Source organism: Centruroides sculpturatus, unplaced genomic scaffold (assembly GCF_000671375.1).
Source record: "Centruroides sculpturatus isolate CEXI.00-Female unplaced genomic scaffold, Cexi_2.0 scaffold1781, whole genome shotgun sequence".
NCBI lineage: Eukaryota > Metazoa > Arthropoda > Arachnida > Scorpiones > Buthidae > Centruroides > Centruroides sculpturatus.
This window is the reverse complement of record NW_019385998.1, coordinates 102,940-126,690: the sequence shown is the minus strand read 5'-3', so window position 1 is coordinate 126,690 and position 23,751 is coordinate 102,940. Positions and strand designations below refer to the sequence as shown.

The following is a 23,751-nucleotide window of genomic DNA, read 5'->3' as shown; positions in this document are numbered from 1 at the left end:
TTTAGAATTGTTTTTTCATTTTTACAAAAGTGATCATTATAGGACTAGTGGTACTGTAGGCAGTGCCAAAGTTCTTTAGCACAATTTCTAAAGGCATCAGAATCTCTGCACTTGTAGCTTTACCATTGTTTTTATAAAATAGTTTCACAACATCAGCCACAATGGTAATGACCTCGTTGGAGGCATTTATTTACTGTAATATGCATTGATTTCTATATGTCATGGACAGTTTTATACCTGAAAATTATGTAAACAATGCATATGCATTTGATACATTTTATTTTGGTGCTCTCAGCATGATAAGTTCCATGGTAGTGAATTTTAGTAGTAATTTTTTTAATGGAAATTCTTTCTGCATGTTCTGAAATGTCATCTTATTTAGTGGTCAAAATGCAACCAAAGTTAATAACTCTCCAGATAACATTGAATAGAGACACTATGTATGTTTTGATTTTTACTAGTATAAAAAGTTTCCAAAAAATAAACTTATACGAATAAAAATATGTATTTGATGAACATCAATTTCTAACATTGTAATTCTTAAGAGGTCACAATTATTCCCATCTTTGGATACACTGATGCTATTACTACATCTGAAATGAGAAATTTATCTAATTGATAATAAATTTGTGTGCAGAACCCCATACACAAGATATTTAATTAATATTAAATTACATTTTAATCATACATATTTAAATGAATTATACAAAGCAAATGTTAATACATAGTTTTAAATTTTATTTAAAGTTAATCTGATTAAAAAGTCTATCCTTGATTACTTGAGACATAAGACCATGAATGGCCTCTATGGTTGTCTTGCAACTGTCTTTTGTAGCTTTGGCCAATTTGTCTTCACTTCTCTTCTCATGGGGATCAATTCCCAAGACGAATCCACCCCGTCCAAGCTGTGATTCGGATTGCTCCAATTTATCCGAGAGATCAAACACTTGGCCAGTAGTATAGTCAGCATTCTGGTAATAAAAGATTAAAAATTAGTTCAGTCATATAAGTCACTAGTAGAATGTGAGAGTCTGGCCACTTCTGGTGGACAGAATCAAATCACAGAGCAACTATTTTCAGTGGGATCCCTCACTAAAAAAAATCTTGATCAAATTTCATTTCCATAAAGTTCTGGTTTGAATCAATTGGACAAGTATATGCTGTACATATTGTAATTCTAAAGTTGTGAAAATTCATTATACAAGGTCTGTTCAAAAAGTATCGGACCTTTGGTCAGCAAAAATAAATTTATTGACTTTGAGGTACAAAACCCTAATCCCCTTCAAAGTAGTCTCCTTGGTAATGTATACACTTCTCCCAGCGTTCCTGCCATTGCTGGAAACACTGCTGGAACGCATCTTTTGGAATGGCCTTCAGCTGGTCCGTCGGATTCCGCATGATGTCTTCTCTCGACTAAATTCGGGTTCCTTTTAGCAACATTTTCAGCTTGGGAAATAGCCAAAGGTCACACGGAGCCATGTGGAGCAAGTACTGAGCGTGACAAACCACAGGAGTATTGTGTTTGGCAACGAAAGCCCGAATCAGATGCGCAGAATGGGCAGATGCGTTATCACGATGGAGCTACCAAGTTTTGATCGACTACAGATCCGGTTGTTTGCGTCACACTGTATCGAAAGACGACGAAGGACCTCTTGGTAGTACTCCTTTGCAATGGTTTGGCCTTGTGGTGCGTACTCATGACACACCACCCCACGAGAGTCGAAAAAACTGTCAACATGATTTTTGATATTGCTGCGGACCTGCCGCGCTTTTTTTGGCCTCGAGGATCATCCCCGAAAGCCTGCTGAATCTTGTGAATGGTTTACACTCGGGTATCGCCAAGGTTTTTGGCAAAATTTGATGTAATATCGCTGCTCACGTTGTTCAGTCATTTTCCAGCTTAGTGGAATCCGACGAGAGCGCACTACATGACCTCACTCATAGGCCGATTGCCAACGACTGACGCTTCCTGCAGGCGGGAAAAAATTCAGGGCTGTGCATGACTGTCCCCTCCACAACTCCACCGAAGGAGGCCTCTCATGCATCATTGGTTTACGCGGAAAAAAAAGGTCCGATACTTTTTGAACAGACCTTGTAATACACACAGAAGTAATTTAAAGATATTTACCGTGAGAAGACTAGATGAGCTAAGAGTATTAACCCAATATTTATTCCACAGAGAATCCAAGAGTCTGCAATCCAAAATTGACTTGAAATATGAAACTTCTAATGCATAATACTGTTTACAGTGTACACCAAAATCTTCAATTTTATTGAGTGGAATAGTCTGATATTCAGATGGTCCTTCATCTGGAGGTTTATAACCCTGTAAATTTTAAAGAATATAATTAAATTAGCTGTTACCGGTGACTTCACCCGCGGAGGTTTTGCAAGCAAACCCCATTTATATTCAGTATTTCAACAACTATAGCAATTGTTATAAAACACTGCTGAGAATAATGAGAATTGCTGCGAATGAAATGAACTATTTTCAATTTGATCAATTTTCTGGAATGTTTACAATCGTTCTATAATCGAACCAATATGCAATAACAAATTCGAATTTCAAACGGTTCGAACATTTGGTTAAAAAATCAAAATATATAAAAATATTTATAACAAACAATGTCTGAAATGTTATAATACACCTAAGTACTTAATGAAGACTAAATGTAATTGAAAACAAAAAATTGCATCTAAAATAGTACAGTAGAAGCTGTTCTTCTGGTTAAGCCTTAATGCTCTCCCTCTTCCCCCGCTTGGGAAATTCAAAAAATTCCTTCTTAGTGTGTGTTTCCATGATGTACCCTGTGTACCAAATTTCACCTCTTTAGATTCAGCGGTTTGCTCTGGACGATAATGAATCAGTGACTCAGGACAAGTAATTTTATATATTTAGATAGTTTATTTTTGATAAATTGACTGGTATCGATTGATGAAAAAATAAATTAATAATAGTTATGTATCTGCTATACAAAAACTGAAAAAAATGGGTGGTCTCTGTTGGTGTATTGAGTGTGAGAAAAGCGTAACGGCAAACCTAAGAATTGCCAGAGTTCTTGTGTGAGGCTTTTTTTTTTTTTTACACAATTTAGTATGCCCCGATGCCTGCATCGGGCCTTTCGACTGGTTGTAAATAAATAGTAAATTCTATTACAAATTCATTTTACTTCTGATATGTAGCGTCTTTGTAATCCAAACGAGAATTTTGGTAGATGATCACGCAGCAATTAGTTAGAAAAACTTAACAGTTTATTTTAACGGTTAAATTAAACACATGGCAAAAACAATACTGGAAAAATAGGTTTAATACGAAATATAAATTAAACAAAAAGTACAAAACCTTCCCATATATCAAAAACATTTTCAAGGGCTGTAATAAGATCCTAAACAAAGACATTATCAGTTTGGCACCATCTTTGAACAACAAAATATCTCATAGTATCCATTATATACATTAATAAACAACATAACAAGAAACCTCACATTCTAAAATCTGTTGGAACTGTTTACAAACTTGAATGCAACTGTCAAAATCTGAAAACTTACATCGATGAAACAGACCGGTTACTAGAAACCAGAATTAAAGAACATGAAGCTGCCATCCGCCTTAAACATAACACTTCCCCCTGGTACTACCACACAAATAACAATAATTGCCAAATTAAAAAAAACAATATAAAAGTGTTACATTTAGAAAAAGACCCATATAAAATGAAATTTAAAGAACACACAGAAATCAAAAAACACCCTAAAGATAACTTAATTAATATTTCAGAAGGCATATCAATAGACCCCCCAATCGTATAAACTAATAGAGAGCGCCTCCATGCGTTAAATATTGTTTAAAGCACACCCCCTTGTACGGAATGTTAGGAATGGTTTAAATAACATCACTTGTCGATATACTGTTACTTGGTGAACACCGGATAACACCCGTTGTCAATTTGTACTCTGTTCCATTTTTATCAGGAATAATACAATTTAACTAAAAATGTAAGTGTTTATAGATATTTCAAAATTAATAATCTATGTTATATATATTTTTCATGTAAATGATGTGTTAAAAAACCACGCCCTTTACTTTTTTCATATTATAGGAAATAGTCATACAACTATATAATAAAAATATTGTCACACATGTCTTTGCTGTACCATTATATAACATGTAAGGTTTTTATGTTATTGTCAACCCGCATTTATGTTAAACCCTACTTACTAATGTCGTGATACTCACCTTGTTTTTTGTAATTTTAACAGCACTGAAGAGGGGTTGGGAATACAAGCCAACCCGAAATGCATCTGAATTTTAAAAAAGTGTTCTTTTAAATAAACCATTAAGTTTTTCTAACTAATTGCTGTGTTGTGATCGTCTACCAAAATTATCGTTTGGATTACAAAGACGCTACACATCAGATTTGAAGATATAGCAACCACGTCTTCTACATTAAGAAGTTATTTTACTTCATTTATATAATGAAACTGTTAAAATACATCTTAAATTTTGCATTTTAGGTACAAGTTTAAAATGAATTATATTACTTTAAAAACCAGCAAGCTTTATTCATGATAATATTAATCTAAATAAATTAATTAATAGAAGGTATCTAAATGATAACTAATTATTATCATTATTATTATTTTTTTTAATCTAACTTTCTTCAGATAGTTTAAATCAATTAAAGAGTAAATTGTACTAAGAACTATAAGGATAACTTCAGCAAAATTTCAGAGAATCAGTGTTTATATAAAAAAACAAAAAATAATAATAGAAAAAACAACTGAATTATAGTAATGGAGCAAAACAAATTTCGGTTGCATCATTTCATCAGCAAGCATTCAGTTATTTCATCAGTATCTTCAGCATGTATAAAATGTTTTAGTATTGTGTTAGTATCTAATTGATAAAAATCATTGCTTTTTCTATGATTATAGAAAGAGAGAGAATACATTTTAGCATTTATCATCAGATTATTGGTATAATTGAATTCCATTGATATTCCATACATGTGATTCTTTCAGTCTTCATCTATGTGACTTGGGTTTCCAATTATTACTGAACTTCTCTTTCTCTGTCAACAATTGAAGATGATCACATCTCATACAGATTCATCTGCTTTTTTTTAATAATAAAATTTAGAATATTTTCAGTTAAAACTCATATTTCATCTACTACACTTGCAATAATAGAACTTATTATACTGGTGTAATCAACCAGACACAAAGAAGCAGCAGTAATAAGTTCTACCAGGTGTATAAGCTTAAATCCGCTGCTTTTTAGTCAGAAAAACACACTTTTTTTTTTTTTAGAAAGCAAAAACAAATTTATTCAAAGTACTTTCCCTCACTAGAGACACAATTTTTCCATCTCTTTGGCAATGTGTGGATACTATGCCAAAAAAATTCCTTCTCTTTCGAGGCAAACCACTCATCAAGCCATTTTCGGACGTCTTCATAAGAATCGAAGTGCCGTTCAGCGAGCACGTGGCCCATCGATGAAAACAGGTGATAGTCAGAAGGGGCCAGGTCTAGTGAATAAGCGGGATGGGGTAGCACCTCCCAGTTGAGTGTCTCCAATTAGTTTCAGACCAATGTTGACATGTGCGATGGTGCATTGTCATGGATGAAAATCAGATTGTCGTGTCTTTGCTGATAATCCGGCCTTTTTTCATGCAGAGCACAGTGCAATTTGATTAGTTGTTGGTGGTAATGGTAGGCATTGACAGTTTCACCACGTTTCAACAGTTCATAGTAGACAATACCCTTCTGATCCCACCAAATTCACAGCATTGTCTTCCGTCCAAAGCAATTTGGTCTTGGGGAAGATGTTGATGGTTTGCCTGGATCAACCCATGATTTCTTGTGTTTAGGATTCTCAAAATTTCCATTTCTCATCACCAGTTACAATCCAATGCAGAAACAACTTTCTTTTTTGTCTGGCGAGCAAGATTTTGCATGTGTTTTGGTGTCGCTCCACTTGCCTATCGTTCAATTCATGTGGCACCTATTTTCCGATCTTCTGAATTTTTCCCATGGCATGTAGACACATGGAAATGGCTGGTTGAGTAACACCCAATTGCTCGGCAAGCATTTTTTGCAATTGGGTAGTGCCCTCATCCAAAAGAGCCTGCAGTTGATTCTCAACCTTCCTGGGCCGATTTTCATGCTTCTTGTTGCTCAAATTCAAAATTTCTGTCTTTGAACTGACAAAACCAATCTCTGCATGTGGTTTCCGATAAAGCACTGTCACCATAGGCCTCCACAAGCATTTGATGTGCTTCGGCAGCCGATTTTTTCAAACTGAAGCAGAAAAGCAAAGCTTGCCGCATATGCTCTTTTTCTGGCACAAAAGTAGACATGATTACTGTTAGGTTCTTAGCAGTGTAAGATCTCTAATTGTAGATCGCGTTAAACGATAAAGAAATGGTTATAACGGTCAGACTGGACACCGATCACGTCCTGCTCGTCTAACTGCCCTGAACAAAAAGACATCCCCGAATCACATGCCCACATGTAGGTGTAACCTGATCGGTTCCAAATTGAACCCTGGTTGTTAGGTTTTCACACGTGGAAAACACCCAACCCAACACCTCCCCTTTTAAGAAAGAAAACAACTGGTCGAATTGGCGGTTTATGCTGCATAATAGTTTTTTTGATAAGGGTTGATTTGAAGCCATCCCGTCGGGATTCAAATATGGGCTGATCGACGCGGAGCCTGTGGTGTTACTATCTCGGGCGGCATTTCTTTGATGGTGCATGGTCTCTTGAACGACGGGGACTCATTGTCCTGCTGGGCTGGTCTCTCAACTGGATGTGTAAGTCTGGAGTCGGAGCAGGACGTAAAGGGATGGAGAAGGCTTCTGTGATGATGGCGAGGGTGTCATTCTTGGGCTGCGGTTAAGGATTGTCTCTGTAAGAGCTGATTGGTGTGAAAATGCTGAGTTGATCCGTCAGCCATTTCCACCTTGTATACAGTGTTTCCGGTTTTGCATTTAATTGTTCCCGGCTGCCAATTTTGAGAGCGTTGGTGTCGTGTGAAGACGAGCTCTTTAGTAGTGAAATTTTGCTCTTGGGCTCCCTGCTTGCAGTTAAATTGCCTCTCCATTTTGATGTCGTGCTCTGTTGAATATTTTGGTGGCATTAATAGGTCGTGTGATGTTTGGATCTTCCATCTGAAGAAGAGTTCGGCTGGAGATTTGCTGTCCAGTAGAGCCGAGTTCAGAGTTATCCGATAAGTCTCCAGAAATATGTACAAAGCATGTTGTATATTTCCCTCTCCTTTTAACTTAAGGAAAGCTCACTTCAGCATGTCTACGAATCGTTCCACCTGTCTGTTGGATTGAGGATGATAGGGCGCCGAAAAGATGTGTTTAATTCCATGTTGGTCACAGAATCTTTTAAATTCGTACGAGGTGAACTGCGCTCTGTTATCACTGACGAGAACTTCCGGCAGTCTGTGACAAATGAGGAATTTCTGCAGCACGCTGATCGTTGCGAGGGACGTAGTCTTTTCCATGCTTATAATTTCCGGATACTTCGAATAGGCATCCACAACGACAAGAAAACTTTGGCTCTGGAATGGTCCTGCATAGTCGATGTAGATATGCTGCCACGGGGTAGCAGGTTTCGGCCAAGAGAATAGTTTGGCTGCTGAGATACACGGAGAGCACTGTCGCACGGTTGACTCAATGTTGAGGTCTATGTTCGGCCAATAAATGTAGTTATGGGCTAGGGATTTCATACGCCAGATACCGAGATGTCCACGATGTAGGAGTTTGAGTACCCTACGTTGGAGAAGTGTGGTGATGATAATGCGTTCATTATAGATGAGACATCCCTTTTCGATGCTGAGTCTGTTGTGTCGACAATAGAATTGTTGGATTTGAGCCCGGTTGTATGACTCTCGAAGCTTGTCGACATTCAGCCACTTTGAAGTAATATACTGCCTGATTGTTTGAAGGAGTTGATCCTTCTTTGTTTGCTTGCACAGTTTTTCGAAGGTTATAGGTAGTTGGGACGACAAGGCTGTAAGGTCCAAGTTGGCTTGGATAGTTGCCACGACTGTTTCTTCATCCTATAATGGTTGAGCAGAGATGAGGTGTGACAAAGCATCGGCTTGCCCGAATTTGGTAGTTTTCTGGTATTTGATCTTGAAGTTGTATCCAGGAAGTGTTGTTGCCCAGCATTGCAAATGGTTGGCTGTGTGTGTCGGAATACCTTTCTTGTTGCCGAAGATGGCAAGGAGAGGTTTGTGATCTGTGAGAAGCGTGAAAGGTCGTCTGTAAATCATCTTGTGGAACTTGTGAACAGCGAAGATGAGTGCAAGACCTTCTTTTTCGATTTGACTATAGTTCTTCTCAGCTGAAGTGAGCGATAGCCTTGACTCATCGGCTGTGACAATGATATTGAGCGTCAGATCATAGTGTGTAAGAAGTAAATCCGACTTGAGAATGTCCTTGATGCGCTGGAAGGCCTGTTGGCATTTGTTCGACCACTGCCACTTTCGGTCTTTCTGGAGTAATTTGTCTAGTGGGTGGCGAATTTGACGCATGTTATGGACGAAGATTTGGTAGTAGTTTACCATACTGAGCAAAGTGTGGATAAATCTGTTGGCAGTGGTATATTGATGATAGCTTCGACCTTAGAAGGGTTCGGGCAGTGTCCGTCCTTATCGATGATGTAGCCTAAGTATTTGATGGAATCCTTGAAGAATGCGCACTTCTCCAGTCGGATTCGGAACCCATAGTTGTGGATGCAACGAAACATCTTGTGGAGATGTCGGTGATGATCGTCCACGTTGCCACTAACGATGACTATATCATCTAGATATGCAAAGGCAAATGATAGTCCTGAGATCATGGAGTACATGATTGTTTGGAAGCTGCCTGGAGCTGATTTCACTCTGAATGGAAGATGTTGGAATTTGTAGAATCTGCGGTGTGTTGCAATGTTGCAGAATTTCTTGGAAGTTTCCTTGAGTTCCACTTGCAAATAGGTACCAGAAAAGTCTATTTGTGAGAATATTTGAGAGAATATATTGTGAGAATATTTGACCACCGTTGACTGTAAAAAAGATGTCTTCCGGAAGTTGTAATGGGTGCTGATTGAGCTGGAGAGCATCATTGAGACCTGTTGAGTAGTCTACACACGGACGTGACGATCCATTAGGTTTCATAATTACTATGATAGGAGCAACCCATTTGACATAGTCGACAGGTTTGATGACTCCTAAGTTCAGCAGGTGATCGAGTTCCTCTTCAACTTTCAGTCGTGAGGCATAGGGAACTGATCTGGCCTTGCGTTTGACAGGTGTGACGTTTGGCTTCAACATTAACAAAGCTTTCGTTACCTTGCAGAGTCCAAGTCTTTCCTCAAAAACTTCTGGAAAGTTGCGCTGCAACGATTCGATGACTCAAAGCTCATTGCTTGGCTTCTGACAGGTGTTGACATCATAGATCTTAGCAGCGAAGAATTGAAAGTGGTGCATAGCGTCTATTCCGAGGAGGTTGAGAGCTCCTTTCTTGGCTACATAAAATGGTTCTTCTTTGCGGATGTCATTGTGACAGAAGGTGGTGCATCCCTTCCCTAAGAATGGTGGCAAGAGAGTACTTCTGTCGTAAGATCTGGCTCGTTCCGTACAAGGCTAGAGTGTAGGTTGTCCGATAGCATCGTATGTTGTTTTGTCGACAACGTTAATTTCAGATCCACTGTCGAGATAGAAGTCAAATGGGTGTCCATTAACCTCAATCTTCATTTTTAGCAGTCAGCAGATGTTTACAAAATTTTGGATAATTCCTACCCTGGTGGAGCACACTTGCTTTTTCTTCTGTGGTCGTCGACATAATTTTTCTAAATGTCTTATGCGATTGCACTTTTGGCATTTGTGCCTTATGTGTGGACAGTCTTTGTACCACTCACACATCGCTTGCATGTATTCGGTGGACGATTTGACTTCTTGGTCTTTTCTTCTTTAGGCGGGGTCTTGGCACAGACATTATTAACCAGACATTCTGTTTCTTCGTATAACTTATTTTCGGAATGCATCGCTATAAACTCTTCACAGTCATTCATCACGTTGTTGAATGTAACGTTTTCTCCATCCGAGTTAAGCTTCTGAAGAATTCAAGCGCGTAATGACTCATGGGCTTTCGACTTAAGTCCAGTGAGAACGACGAGACAAAAGAACCGTTCTTCTGTCTGAGCACGAAAGTTATATCGTCGTTGGGCCACTCTCACTCGGTTCGTGAAATGGCGGAAGTCTTCACCATTGTCAATTGCAATGCATTGACAGTCATAGCAGTCTGCAAAGATTGAAAGTTTCTTGCTAAAAAGTTGGCAAAGTCACGAAATGGTTTCCTTGTAGTCAAAGTCTGTAATACTCTTTGGCATACAGTACTTATTGTACTCGCTGAAGATGGGTGCAGAAAGTTTAGTCATAAGAAACTTGACTTTCACCTGGTCGGCCATCTTGGGTGCCGTGCAGTCCAAAGCAAACTCAAAACGACTTACCCACTCATCGAATTTTGAACTGTCTTCTTCATCAGGTTGGAATTCCGGTAACTAAGGGAGTGTTCCTGAAGACGACGTTGACGATGAAAGTGATGAGGAAGGCGTGTGTGTAGATAAACGAATGTCTTTGATAAGTTCATATATAGCTTCCTCTCAGCATCATGCAGCCTGCTGCTGTTCTGTGAGTAATGATTTTACGAGTGATTTCACTGATTCCGGGTTCATCGCTGTATTCTTAATCCTTTATCCTCGTCACCACTGTTAGGTTCTTAGTGGTGTAAGATCTCTAATCGTAGATCGCTGTTTAATATCTAACAAAGAAATGGTTATAATGGTTGAACTGGACACCGGTCACGTCCTGCTCGTCTAACTGCCCCAAACTAAAAGACATCCCTGAATTGCGCGGCCACACATAGGTGTAACCTGATCGGTTCCAGATTGAACCCGGTCATTAGGTTTTCACATGTGGAAAACACCCGCCCCAACAATTACCAAAGGAAAAATATATGTTGTTGTATGAAATTGCTGACGATGTGCACTGATTAATGTTGACAGATGTCAAAATCATCAAAAAAAAAAAAAATTATGTTGTTGTCATGGTAGCTTAATATGCTCATTTACGCCATCTATTAGCAAACAGCAGATTTAAGCTTATACACCTGGTATTACTATAAGGGAATCCTAGTAAACAAGTAATAGTTCAAAATAAAATTAAGTGCAAAGAGGCATAACTGACTAACTTTATTGTGATGTTTTTGTGCAGTTAAAAGTGCTTGTGAGATGTTTTCAGTTTCATTTATTATAGTACACCCAAAATGTAGTTGATATCATCACATCTTCACCAAGATCAATAAATAACCCTCAATTCTAGAGTGTAAAGATCTATTTTTCATCAACTGAAAAACTGCAAACTAAATGCGCCAGTTAAATGTTTTGGTTTTGCATCCAAGTTGTCAGCATGTTCTCAACATTTCTTTACTCTGACTCTGTCTTGATTTGTTATGAACAATTTTCAGTTAGAACCTCAAGTTCTTTTATAATTATGTAATATATCCATTTTCTATGTGGTGAAATGAATACATACCTATACACACATTTTCTACATATATATGTCTATACCAGTGTTTCTCAATGGGGGCGATATCGCCCCCATGTGGGCGTTTTTCCGTGTTGAGGGGGCGATTAGTAACAATTTATATTTTGGGAGGCGAAAAATAATTTTCTGGGCGATATAGTAAAACATTATATTAAGAATAATTGGATATTTTATTCGTTATATCGTACAATAATTAAACAAATAACATTATACTAGTCACTAGTCTATTCAATGCAGTACGAATTTGGCGTTAACCTTTGCCTGCGGCATCGGAATTTTGAAGTGAAGGGGGCGATACTACGTAACGGTTTTATTGAGGGGGCGATACTACGTTGAAGGGGACGACGATTCGTAAGAGGTTGAGAAACACTGCCTTACAGTCTCAATCGACATGATCGACACAACTTTTTAAGAAAAATATTTTTTGTTATATTTTAAATAAAAATATACCTAGATATTTTTGTAACAGATATTTTTAAATATATAAATTTTAATGTGTTGGGGGCCCCTTCAAGCGCGGGGCCCGATTGGCGCATATCGCTCCAATCGCCTCAAAACCGGCCCTGATGACAGACTCGTGTGCCATCTTGTAATGAAATTTTAAACTAAAGGTCTTCCCAAATTATTTATTTATCTGTAAATATATTGTAGTGTAAATTTTATGTGTTCGCCTTTAAAAAAAAACTAAAATATTTACACACTTATTTTTATAGCCTCTGTTTTTATTAAACAAATAATATGCTATGTATAAAGTTACTATTTACGAAAAAAAAATAGAAGAAATGTTACTTCTAATTTNAATCCTGACGAACTGCTTGAAAGTTCACTGGGAGATGGGATCTGCTCCACGCATGGTTCAGAAGAAATGATACTTTCTTCTGGAGGATTGATGTCCACTCTAGATCCAAGTTCCTGGTCCAGTAACTTGAAGTATGGCCAGGTAATGGCAGATTCCCCAGTGTGTTGTTTTGCCTTATCTCTATTTCTTTTATATGTCGTCTTCAGATTTCTCCATTTCTTATCACAGTCACTGGGAGAAATAGTGTAACCATGATTTTCCATCTTTTTTGATATTGAATCCCATAATTTTGTTTTTCTTATGGGTTTTCTGAATTCATCGTCCATATTTAATCGTGTTGTTATCAACAACCGCGTGGAGGAATCAGTCCAAGAGAAGTCTCCTGCAACAATATGAAAGAATAACTATTATTTATAGTGTATTAGTATATACATGTATATACTGATGTACTTGTATATAAACATATACATACCTGATTCTCCCTCCTCGTGTGATTTGCTGGCCAGTCTTATTGAATTAATATCAACATCTTCCGGTAAACCAATCTGTTCTCTCATTCCCCTCTCATATATCAGTTCTTCAAAAAACCGAGGAATGAAATCATGATCTGAAAACCATAAAAGAACATGAACTTTTGTTGTTTGATAGGAACTAAACAAATGACTTGTCCTTTTTAATTATTTTAAACTAGTTTTACTATTATTAATGCTATAAATGCTTATCATACCCTCCAATTCATAATAAAACTAATTTATACAATTTAATTGTAATTTTAACTGTAACTGTTCAAGGTAACCTTTATCACAAGGGGTAATAAATTGGTTATTGTATACATTTGAATATTATGTTCCAACTGATGAGAGACTATAAATCCAAAATGCATTTTTTTTTCTTTTTTGGAAAATACACGTGTATAAAGTCCTATAAATTAAAGGATATGTAAGCCTTTATTTATACCATTCATAGCAATTTGCTAAAGATATAGCCTAGTTTACAGCAATTCTTAATAATGTCAAGTTGGAATTATTTTAAGGTATTAATATTGCATAGAAAGATGATTATTATTTGTATAATGTTGTAATTTATCAAACCAATTATGTAAACGGTATGCCTGTACAGTTAATATTGCATAGAAAGATGATTATTATTTGTATAATGTTGTAATTTATCAAACCAATTATGTAAACGGTATGCCTGTACAGTCTTTTACACAAACTTTAATGTATAATTTGTGTGAATTTTGAGTTTATTTCGTGTAANTTTAAGCTATTAATATTGCATAGAAAGATGATTATTATTTGTATAATGTTGTAATTTATCAAACCAATTATGTAAACGGTATGCCTGTACAGTCTTTTACACAAACTTTAATGTATAATTTGTGTGAATTTTGAGTTTATTTCGTGTAATTAATAAAGCGTTATGAAAAACAATAACTTACCATTTTCTAAGCGATGTTTTATTGAAGAATCAACTTGTAATTCAATTTTTAAGTTCTCGTAAACAAATTTGACGAAGTTCATTGTGGTAGCTGCCATTTTGTTTAGGTGCAAAAAGCACCTCGTTCGATTGCTGCAGATTTAACCTCGAACCAGTGAAATTGCTGAGAAGTTTGCTGCGCGCAGCACTTCAAGAAAACGAGTTTAACAACACTCTCAGCGGCATCACTTAGAAGTGCTGCGAGCAGCGCTTAGTTTAACAACAACCTGAAAGAATTATTATATTTCAAACTTTCATTCATTCATTCTCTCTCTCTTCCTTTCTTTCTTTTGCAATGCAATAATTTATTACTTTATTGCTCTGATAATCCTTTACTTTTAATCTGATTCTGATAATCATAAGCACAAACGCAGGTGTATCAGGCACTCTTTCTCGTAAACATAATAAAATAATAAAAACATGATAAATAATATATGTACAGTAAAGGAGAGTAGGGTAATGGGGCTAACCTAAGGTATTTTGCATATTTTTAAGAAAACTTAACAATATTATGAGAAGTTTTTTTAATGGTACAAATAGTGTACTCTAAGGAATAAAGTGCATATGTCAAATTAATATGCATTTATGTCCTTAATTTAATCAAAATTATTCTTTCAATCACTATATCAGTGTATTTCTATTAATAGGAATTATTGGAGGATAGACGGAATAGAAAGAAAGAACATTAAAATAGTAGGAATTTTATAATTTATTATTGTAGGCATAAGAATTTTTTGTAAAAAAAAAAATATTGTCGGTAAATTTTGTTTAAATTTTATTTAGAATTGGTTTGTCAAATACCTGCTGAAGAGGGATGTACAAGTCCGAAACGCAAATTGTATGTGTCCAGGTAATTGAAAATAAAACAATTTTAATCTGTGCAACTGTGAGGATGTAATCTTATACACCAGTATGATAAGTCCTATTAATAGAAATACACTGATATAGTGATTGAAAGAATAATTTTGCATATGTCAAAACTTGAGTATTCCTCTCCATACTGTTTTAATTATAAAAAACAAAAAACATTACATTGAGCCCCATTACCCAACCATGTGGGGTAATGGGGACCATCATATAAAAACAATGAAAAAAGACTGAAATGTTAGAAATAATTGTTCAAAAACTAGAAAACTTTTATTTAAAGTGCTTGAACTTAGAATTTAAAACACAAACTATGCTGAAAACAATATACACAAAATTAATAATTTGTATGCAAAAACTTAAAAAGTTTTATTATTCAATATGGTAATCACAAATGTAATGATCTGGCAAATCAAATCCACTACATTGATAATGTGCCCAAGCAGCATAAACAGTACATCTGTACCACAATTCTTTTGTTTCGCCCAAATTCTCCACAGATGATGCAGGTATTATTAGCATTGCTTGCATCGTCTTTATTATCATTTGATTACTTGTGAGCACTAAAATTGGCCTTACTTTACCGCTAGACTTATTACACCACCACAGGAACACAAATTAGATTTAGAAAAACACTGTTTTATTTTCCTGTGGTGGTGTAATAAGTCTAGCGGTAAAGTAAAGCCAATCTTAGTGCTCACAAGTCATTAAGAAGTCTAGACAAGAAGTGTATTACAGTATCATTTGATTCTCGTTGAGCCCTATTATTCCTTCATGCCATTTTATGTTTCTAACCTTGACTAGACAATGGATAAAGTGAAATCTTTTCTTCACATGTATTTTAATAGTTGAGGGAATAGTTAGCATTAATATATACACTGAGTGGCCAAAAAATTAGAGACATCCCTTATTTGAAGTAAACCAGTCCATCAGTGATATAGAGTGATGTATCAACACAGAGTTGCTTATGTAAGGAACACTCAGCTTAAGACGACGCAGTTATCACGAAAGTTAATGTCAAAATGGGTAAGACAAAACATTTAAGTGACATAGAACAAGGGATGATTGTTGGTGCAAGAAGAGCTGGTGCCAGCATCTCTGAAATAATGACTATTTTAAGATTTTCTCGCCCAACAGTATCTCGGGTGTTTAGAGAGTGGCAGTTGAGAAAAAAACTTCAAGCAATTAGGACAATTCTGATCGAAAAAGGTTGGTGAATGAAAGGTGAAAGGCGATTAGCATGCCTAAGTCTGCAGCAACAAAAGGGCAACTACATGACAAATTACAGCTGAATTTAATGCAGGTGCATCACAAAGCATACCCCAATGCACAATAAGACAGACTTTGCAAACAATAGGCTTTAGTAGAAGGAAACCATCAAGAGTGCCTTTAGTATCACAGAAATATAAGAAAAGGCACCTGTTGTGGGTGCATTCGAGGACTGGATGAAGTTGTGGAGATGTTCTTAGGCCATGGACGTAGGAATCGTCCCTAGCCAGTGCTGTATTTAACCAAGTAAAGTTATATCTAAATTAATATACCTCTGGAAGTGAAGACCTGCTCAGGGTCTGGTGGTGCAACTGGCAAGCGCACTGCATGGCGAGTGGAGGTTGCGGGTTCAAGCCCCACCCCAGGTCAGTTCTTTTATTCCAGAAGGTTCTAAATTTATTTAATTATTCATTTAAATTATAATTATTAATTTAGTTAAGAGATGGCACCTAACGTCTACTCCAGTGACAAATTACTTTATATCAATCATTTAATTAGCCAGATTATAGCCCGATATTTAAAGCAATCATTGATTATTTTTGTATATGCATCGGACTTTGTGTTGTTTATTATGAGATAAAGGGTCATGTGCATATCCAGTAAGGTCAGATTTGATGATAATTAACAAAATTCATTCAGCAAATAATTAATAGAGCACTCAACTATACCTGTTGCTGAGACAATTTATTTAAATATAAATAATGTTTTCGGCCTATTTGATAGGCCATCCTCAGGTTAAATGAGAAAATTCACCTGACGATGGCCTATCGAATAGGCCAAAAACTCTTACTGATAATTTTACTCATTATTTGTATTTACAATTTTTTTATAAAACCCATCCCTACCCTCAAAATTAAGTTTTTTGCCATTTTATAATAATTAGAAATATAAGTTTTACTTTCCTGGCTGTATACAAAACAAGGAAAGTATTGAAATCATGTCAAATTTGACCCTCTAAAATTTTTGCAAATCTTCACATTTTTAGACCTGAATCCAAAAAAGTATATACAGTAGAGCATCATTTATCCGAAAGCCGATCAACCAAAAGCATTCTAGTCAGACTGTGTCGTGCTGAATTGGACGTTTTTGATACTAGATTAACTTCCAAAATATAATTTTTCTGTTTTTATATTTTTCAATATATTTATTTTGTTTGTACAAAATAAAGAAATAATTTTTAACAATACAATAGCTACGATTATTATTTTAAAAAATTTATGTTAGGCTTAACATCGACAAAAATTCAATGCGAAGCGACACACAACAGAGAAAAATTTCAACATGGGATAGGTTAATATTAAGGATGCACTGATAAGCAAAATGGCCGATTACCAATTAATCGGCTATGCATTATTGGCTGATACTGATTAATCGGCCGATTAGTGTTAATAATTTATTGCATTAATAGTGTGAGATCCTGGAGTTAATTATACAGTTAATTATAATGTGGAAAAAACCCCATTTTTCTCCACCTGGTATTTCCATCTTCCTCGGGTCAGGTAAACAAGAGACGATTGAATATCCTCGCAAAATCAACAATCTCTTCCTTTGTTTCTAAAATAAATCTCAACAGTTAATTGTTGACGCATGGAAACTTCGACATTGTTTAAAAAGCTGAAGTGTTTCTGTGTTTAACAGAAACAAAATATATTTCTTTAACCGCTGATATTTGGACAGCAACTACAAACAATTCTCCTTTTTTAAGTGTAACAGCTCACTGGTTGAAGGATGATTTTCAGCAGGAAAGAGCTGTTTTGCAAATTGTTTCCTTTGAAGGTNTGATATCCAGAATTCATCAAGATTCGTTTTAGCATGTTTGATTTTCAAGGAGTGGTCAGATGACAAGGATATAAGCTCCTCTTCCTCTGAGACATTCAATTCAGAATTATTATATAAATTTTTTGAAATAAATGGATTCCTAACCCAGTAATATTTGTCCATGTCAAGAGAAGAAAAATATTTTCTTACGTTGTTTTCTAATATTGCTAAATGTTCTGATATCAAGGAAACAATATCGGTATTATTATGTACAAATGGAAACATACTGAGATTATTTTCTTCTACTCTCTTCTTCCAAAGAATGATCTTCTTGTGGAAAGCTGATAGTTTGTCTGTTGATGTTAAGATGTTTTCGTGTACACCTTGCATGGTAATATTCACAGTGTTCAAAAAATTAAATATGTCCGTTAAATATCCAAGTTTGGCACACCACATATCATTTTTAAGATTTTCTGAAAAGCACATATTTTTTTGTTCGAAGAAAACTATCAATTCTTTTTTCAGTTCCACTACATGAAAAAGCACCTTTCCTCAATAAAGCCACATGATTTCTGTATCAAAAATTAACCTTTCATATTTTGCTTCCATCATTGCACATAGTTGTTTAAAAATTCGGGATTTTAACAGTCTTGCCTTTATGTAATTTACCATATTAACAATGCTAGTAAGAACATCTTTTAATTCTGCAAGTAATGTTTTTGCAATAAGCACTTCTCTATGTAAGAAGCAGTGGTTTATATAAATCTCACTGTTTCGTTGCTTTGTAAATGTCATAAATCCCTTGACTGAGCCTGTCATTGATGGAGCTCCATCAGTGCAGATTTCCACGCATTGTTCCCAATTCGAATTTAAACGTTCAAGGTAAGAATTGATAGCATTATAAATGGCTTTTCCAGTCGTTCTTTCTAGTAACTCTTTGCAACACAAAAATTCATTGACTATTCTATTTTCTTTAACAAATCAAATGTTTCCAAGTAAAATGGCTTTTCCACTAATATCTGTTGATTTGTCAATTTGAAGAGCAAAAGATGTATTGTGAAGTTTACTTCTAGTCTGCTTTCAATGTCACATGCCATATCAATTATTCTTCTGTGAATCATATTATTTGAGACTGGTATTTTCATTATTTCTTTTTTCGCATCTTCCCCAAACAAACTTTGTATGGGTTAATTATTGTCACCCGGTATATACAGGGTGTTTTTTTTTTTGTTTTATCTTGAGACAATGAAATAACTTAATTGGATTTCATTATTTTGGGAAAAAGGTATAGACAAAAGTTATAGGGTTTCGATTTTGCAACATGCTGGTAAAATGAGTGACTCGGCTATGGCAGTGTTCCGCAGCACACTGGTGTGTTGTTACAAGGTGTAAGGTGTGACGTGAACTTTTACATATTCTATTAATTTCAAGCTTTATTTATATATTTTTATCACAGTTGCTGTGCTTCTTATATTTGTATTTCAAGTGTTATCTCATAAGTGCCGCAGCACTTATGAAATAAGATGATGTTTGTTTATTCTTTATTACAAGCCATGCATTTTTATGTATTTTAAGAAATTAAATGTAAAATAAATTTGCTCACGGATGTTGATGTCTGTTTAATAATAATAATAATATTTAAAACACTCACTACTATAGCCACAAATGGTTCCTGAAATTGTTGATTTAACATTTGTGTACTGACATCAATACCAGATAACCAGCAACCATATCCTGGATGACTATGATACCAACCGATGACATTTTCTAGACGTCCAGCCTAAAGAAAGAATATTAATTTTAAATTTTAGCCATTTCTTAAGAATACTTGATTTGTTGCAGCTAAATTAAATACAAGAAGACCAGTTTATAATTTTATAATATATATCATTATCTGTATAAACTTTAATTAACATTAACAATAATTCTTCAGACTATATACCATTAGCAATCCAGCATCTGATAATAAAATACTCTCCATTAGAATCACATGTACTGTACTGTACATTCACTTTAATAAGAAAAATTATGATAACAACAGTAATCTTATCATCATCTTATGTAATCTCAATTTCATATTTTAAGCTGCAACAATTGGAAGTACAGTCAAACCTCAATAAACTCCCCCTAATAATGTGCCACCAAAAAAATATAGTGGAACATAAAAATATCCAATAAAATAGAATAAACAATAAATGTCTTCATAATTCGTCTTTTCTACACACCTCAGGAACACAACAGTCTCTACAACAGAGTTGATCTTGTAATGGAACAGATTGTTGTAATGGCAAAAAAAAATAAGAATCACCACTAATATGCCATCTGAAATGGGTAAGATAAAAACTTCATTCAACATTATTTTTGTCTTCAAATATATACCGTAAACAGATTTCTGGATTCAACATTAAAATAGTAAAAAGTTTACATACTTTTGATGTAGACCTATGTACAGTACTGTACATCTACAGGTCGAGTGGAAAGTACTTAGGTATTGAGAAATTACTATAATTTTTGAAATAATAATGCAATCATAAATCATTATAATAGATTAATATGAAAATTGGTATAATTCTTTTTGGAAGACCCTGTATATATTATTAGTTGGATGTTCATCTGGCTGACAAAATGATTTGGGAAAAGGCCTTGCTATACTTTTGACACTGTTTGAATGGAAGACATGCATTTCTGGGAGAAACCAGTTTTGATAGGTGCATGAAATGATAAAGTAGCCAAATGGGACAAAAAATATTACCCAATATTATAAAATATATTACAGTAGAGCGTCGATTATCTGAAAGAATTCCAGTCGGCAAATTAATGTCGATTATCTGAAAGAATTCCAGTCGGCAAATTTCCAGTCGGCAAATTAATTATTGTATCGTTAAAATAATTTTTAACGATACAATAGTCTTCGTTAAAAAAAAAATAAAGTTCGTAAAATTTTGCTAATAGAGATAATTTGTTAAGAAGATTATTTTTGTAATCTTGATGTGCTGTGTCAAGGTGATTTAGGCTGCCATATGCCTATTGCCGGGGTAGGCAGGACTCTTAAGCCTTGGTAGGCAACCTGCATAAGAGAAGGAAAACTCTGATCAGAAACTGTGAGGAAGGCAATGGGAAACCACCTCAGCTATACCTCCCTTGTTAATGGAAAGCAGAAAACCTATTTATTGTACTGGCAAATATGGGACTCATCTCCAAGAGAAAGGTGTCATGCCTGGCAGGGAAAGTTATGGGGCTTCCCAGGTCGTCACCACGCAAAACCCCCATAGGAAGACCTCCATAGGAAGAATTCATATAGGAACATGGAATGTAAGAACCATGCTTTGACCAGGTAAGTTGGAAACTGTCAAGAGAGAAATGAAGAGGCAGAATTTGGATATTCTTGGGCTTAGTGAAGTCAGATGGGAAGACAGCGGTGATTTTTTTAGCGATGAATTCAGGGTTATTTATTCTTGTGGAACTAAAGGAAAGAATGGTGTAGCGTTTATTTTAGGTGAGAAGGTAAAAAACTCAGTTGAAAGAATTGAATGCAGAGGTGACAGAATTTTAATGATTGAAATAAAAAGCGATCCCATGGATATGATGATATTTCAAGTATACATGCCTACTGGAGACTATGACGATGAAGAAGTAGAAGAAACTTATGACCAAATTGAAGATATAATAGAAAATGATAAAACTAAGAAATGCCTAATTGTTATGGGAGACTGGAATGCATCTGTAGGAGAAGGAGGAGATGGAAAAATTGTGGGTAAGTTTGGGCTAGGAAATAGGAATGAAAGAGGCGAACGACTAGTTGAATTTGCTACCAAGCATCAATTAATAGTTGGAAACACATGGTTCAAACAATCCAAACGTCGACTATACACTTGGAAAATGCCCGGAGACATTGGAAGGTATCAAATAGATTATATTCTTATTCAAAGTCGTTTTAGGAATGCAGTCAAGAAAATTCAGACATATCCAGGAGCAGATGCAGATTCTGATCACAACTTATTAACTGCAGATATTGTGATGAAATTGAAAAAAGTTTTGAGAGCCAAAAGAATAAAAAGATGGAATTTGGAAAAGCTAAATGGAAATACTGGATTAAATTTTAAAGAAAACCTGGAATATAAATTAAAAGAACTTCCATATGACTTTGACTGTGAGTTTGACCCAAACGAAAATTGGAAAAGAATTAAAGATACAATAAAGGAATCGGCTGAAAATTTTCTTGGATATGTAAATGGTGTTAGAATAAAAAAACCTTGGGTTACTCAAGAAATGATTGAGAAAATGGATGAAAGAAGAAATTGGAAAAATATAAATAATGAAAAAGGGAGAATGATGTACAAGAAGCTAAATAATGAATTGAGGCGTGAAACTGGAAAAGCTAGAGAAGCTTGGTTAAGTAAGGAATGTGAGGAAATCGAAGAACTGAACAAAAAAGGCAGATATGATCTATCATACAAAAAAGTCAAAGAACTAACAAATGATCGCACCCACCAAATTCTGAGTATTGAAGACAAAGATGGAAAAGCACTTTTAACCCCAACTGATATAATGGGCCATTGGAAAGAATATATTGGAGATCTCTATGGAGAGAACACCAAACCTAAAGAGTTAAAATTGGAAAAATCTTCTCAAATAGCTAATGATGAAAGAGGACCTATTATCATGAAAGATGAAGTTGGATTGGCAATTAAAGAATTGAAAAACAAAAAGTCAGAAGGAGTAGATGGAATACCAGCTGAATTTCTAAAAGGGTTAGGCAAGGAAGGAATCGAGAAAATAACAGACTTATGCAATCTCATATATAAAACAGGAGAATGGCCTGAAGACTTTGCTCAAAGTATTTTGATACCTATACCAAAGAAAGCAAAAGCTAAAAAGTGTAGTGATTTTAGAACAATTAGTTTAATTTCACATGCCTCAAAAATCCTTCTTAAAATCATTAACAGAAGACTCTACAACAAGGCTGAAACATTTCTATGTGAAGAACAATTTGGATTCAGAAAAGGAACAAGGGATGCTATTGGCCTCTTGAGAACAATCTGTGAAAGAAACATTGAGGTTAATAAGGATACGTACATTTGCTTTATTGACATGGAAAAGGCTTTTGATATGGTTAACTGGACAAAGCTAATGGAAATCTTAAGAAAAATAGGAACAGATTGGAGAGATAGAAGACTCATTGCTTCACTTTATATGAATCAATCTGCCATTATCCGAACAAAAACTGGAGAAAGCAAACCATGCAGTATTGGAAAAGGAGTCAGGCAAGGGTGTACACTTTCACCTACTCTTTTTAACATTTATCTTGAGGAATTAATGAATGAAGCCATAAGTGAGGACAGTCTCGAAATTAAAATTGGAGGCCAATTAATACAAAGTATTAGGTTTGCAGATGATATTGCTTTACTTGCACCAAATGAACAAACTCTACAATGTTTGGTAACAAAACTCAACAAAACTTGCAAAAAATTTGGAATGAAAATTAACACAGCTAAAACAAAAGTGATGAAAGTTGGAAGGCTAATTAGCAAAGATTTGAAAATCCTAATTGATGGAAACAAAATAGAGCAAGTTCAACATTTTAGGTATCTTGGCAGCATTATTCAGGGAGATGACAGATGTGAAAAAGAAATCAAAGAATGAATCAGGGCTGGAAAAATGGCTTTTTATAAGAAGAAGAACCATCTTATTGGAAAAATGAACCAAACACTTAAAAAATAAGTTAATAAAATGCTTTTCCTGGAGCATAACTTTATATGGAGCAGAGACTTGGACCTTAAGGAAAAAGGAAACAAACTACCTTGAAGCATATGAAATGTGGTTATGGCGAAGAATGGAGAAAATCAAGTGGACAGAAAAGGTTAAGAATGAAGATGTTTTAAATTTGGTCCAGGAACAGCGATCTCTTTTAAAAACAATACAAAGAAGAAAAAATAACTGGCTAGGTCATATATTGTGAGGAGAAGGATTAATGCGA

At 35.2% G+C, this 23,751-nt stretch overlaps 1 protein-coding gene across 1 annotated transcript in view; it reads right to left on the bottom strand.

Moving 5' to 3' along the window:
* Positions 1-660: 660 nt before the first annotated feature.
* The window catches only part of LOC111613008 (COP9 signalosome complex subunit 5-like), a 36,623-nt gene continuing 13,532 nt past the window's right edge, over positions 661-23,751 (bottom strand). Inside the window, exons 3-6 of the mRNA XM_023354302.1 lie at positions 19,420-19,554; positions 3,344-3,373; positions 2,129-2,326; positions 661-971 (exon numbers count right to left, since the gene is read on the bottom strand). Coding sequence (XP_023210070.1) covers positions 738-971; positions 2,129-2,326; positions 3,344-3,373; positions 19,420-19,554 — 597 coding nt within the window. The 3' untranslated portion in view covers positions 661-737. The remainder of the gene's footprint in view (positions 972-2,128; positions 2,327-3,343; positions 3,374-19,419; positions 19,555-23,751) is intronic.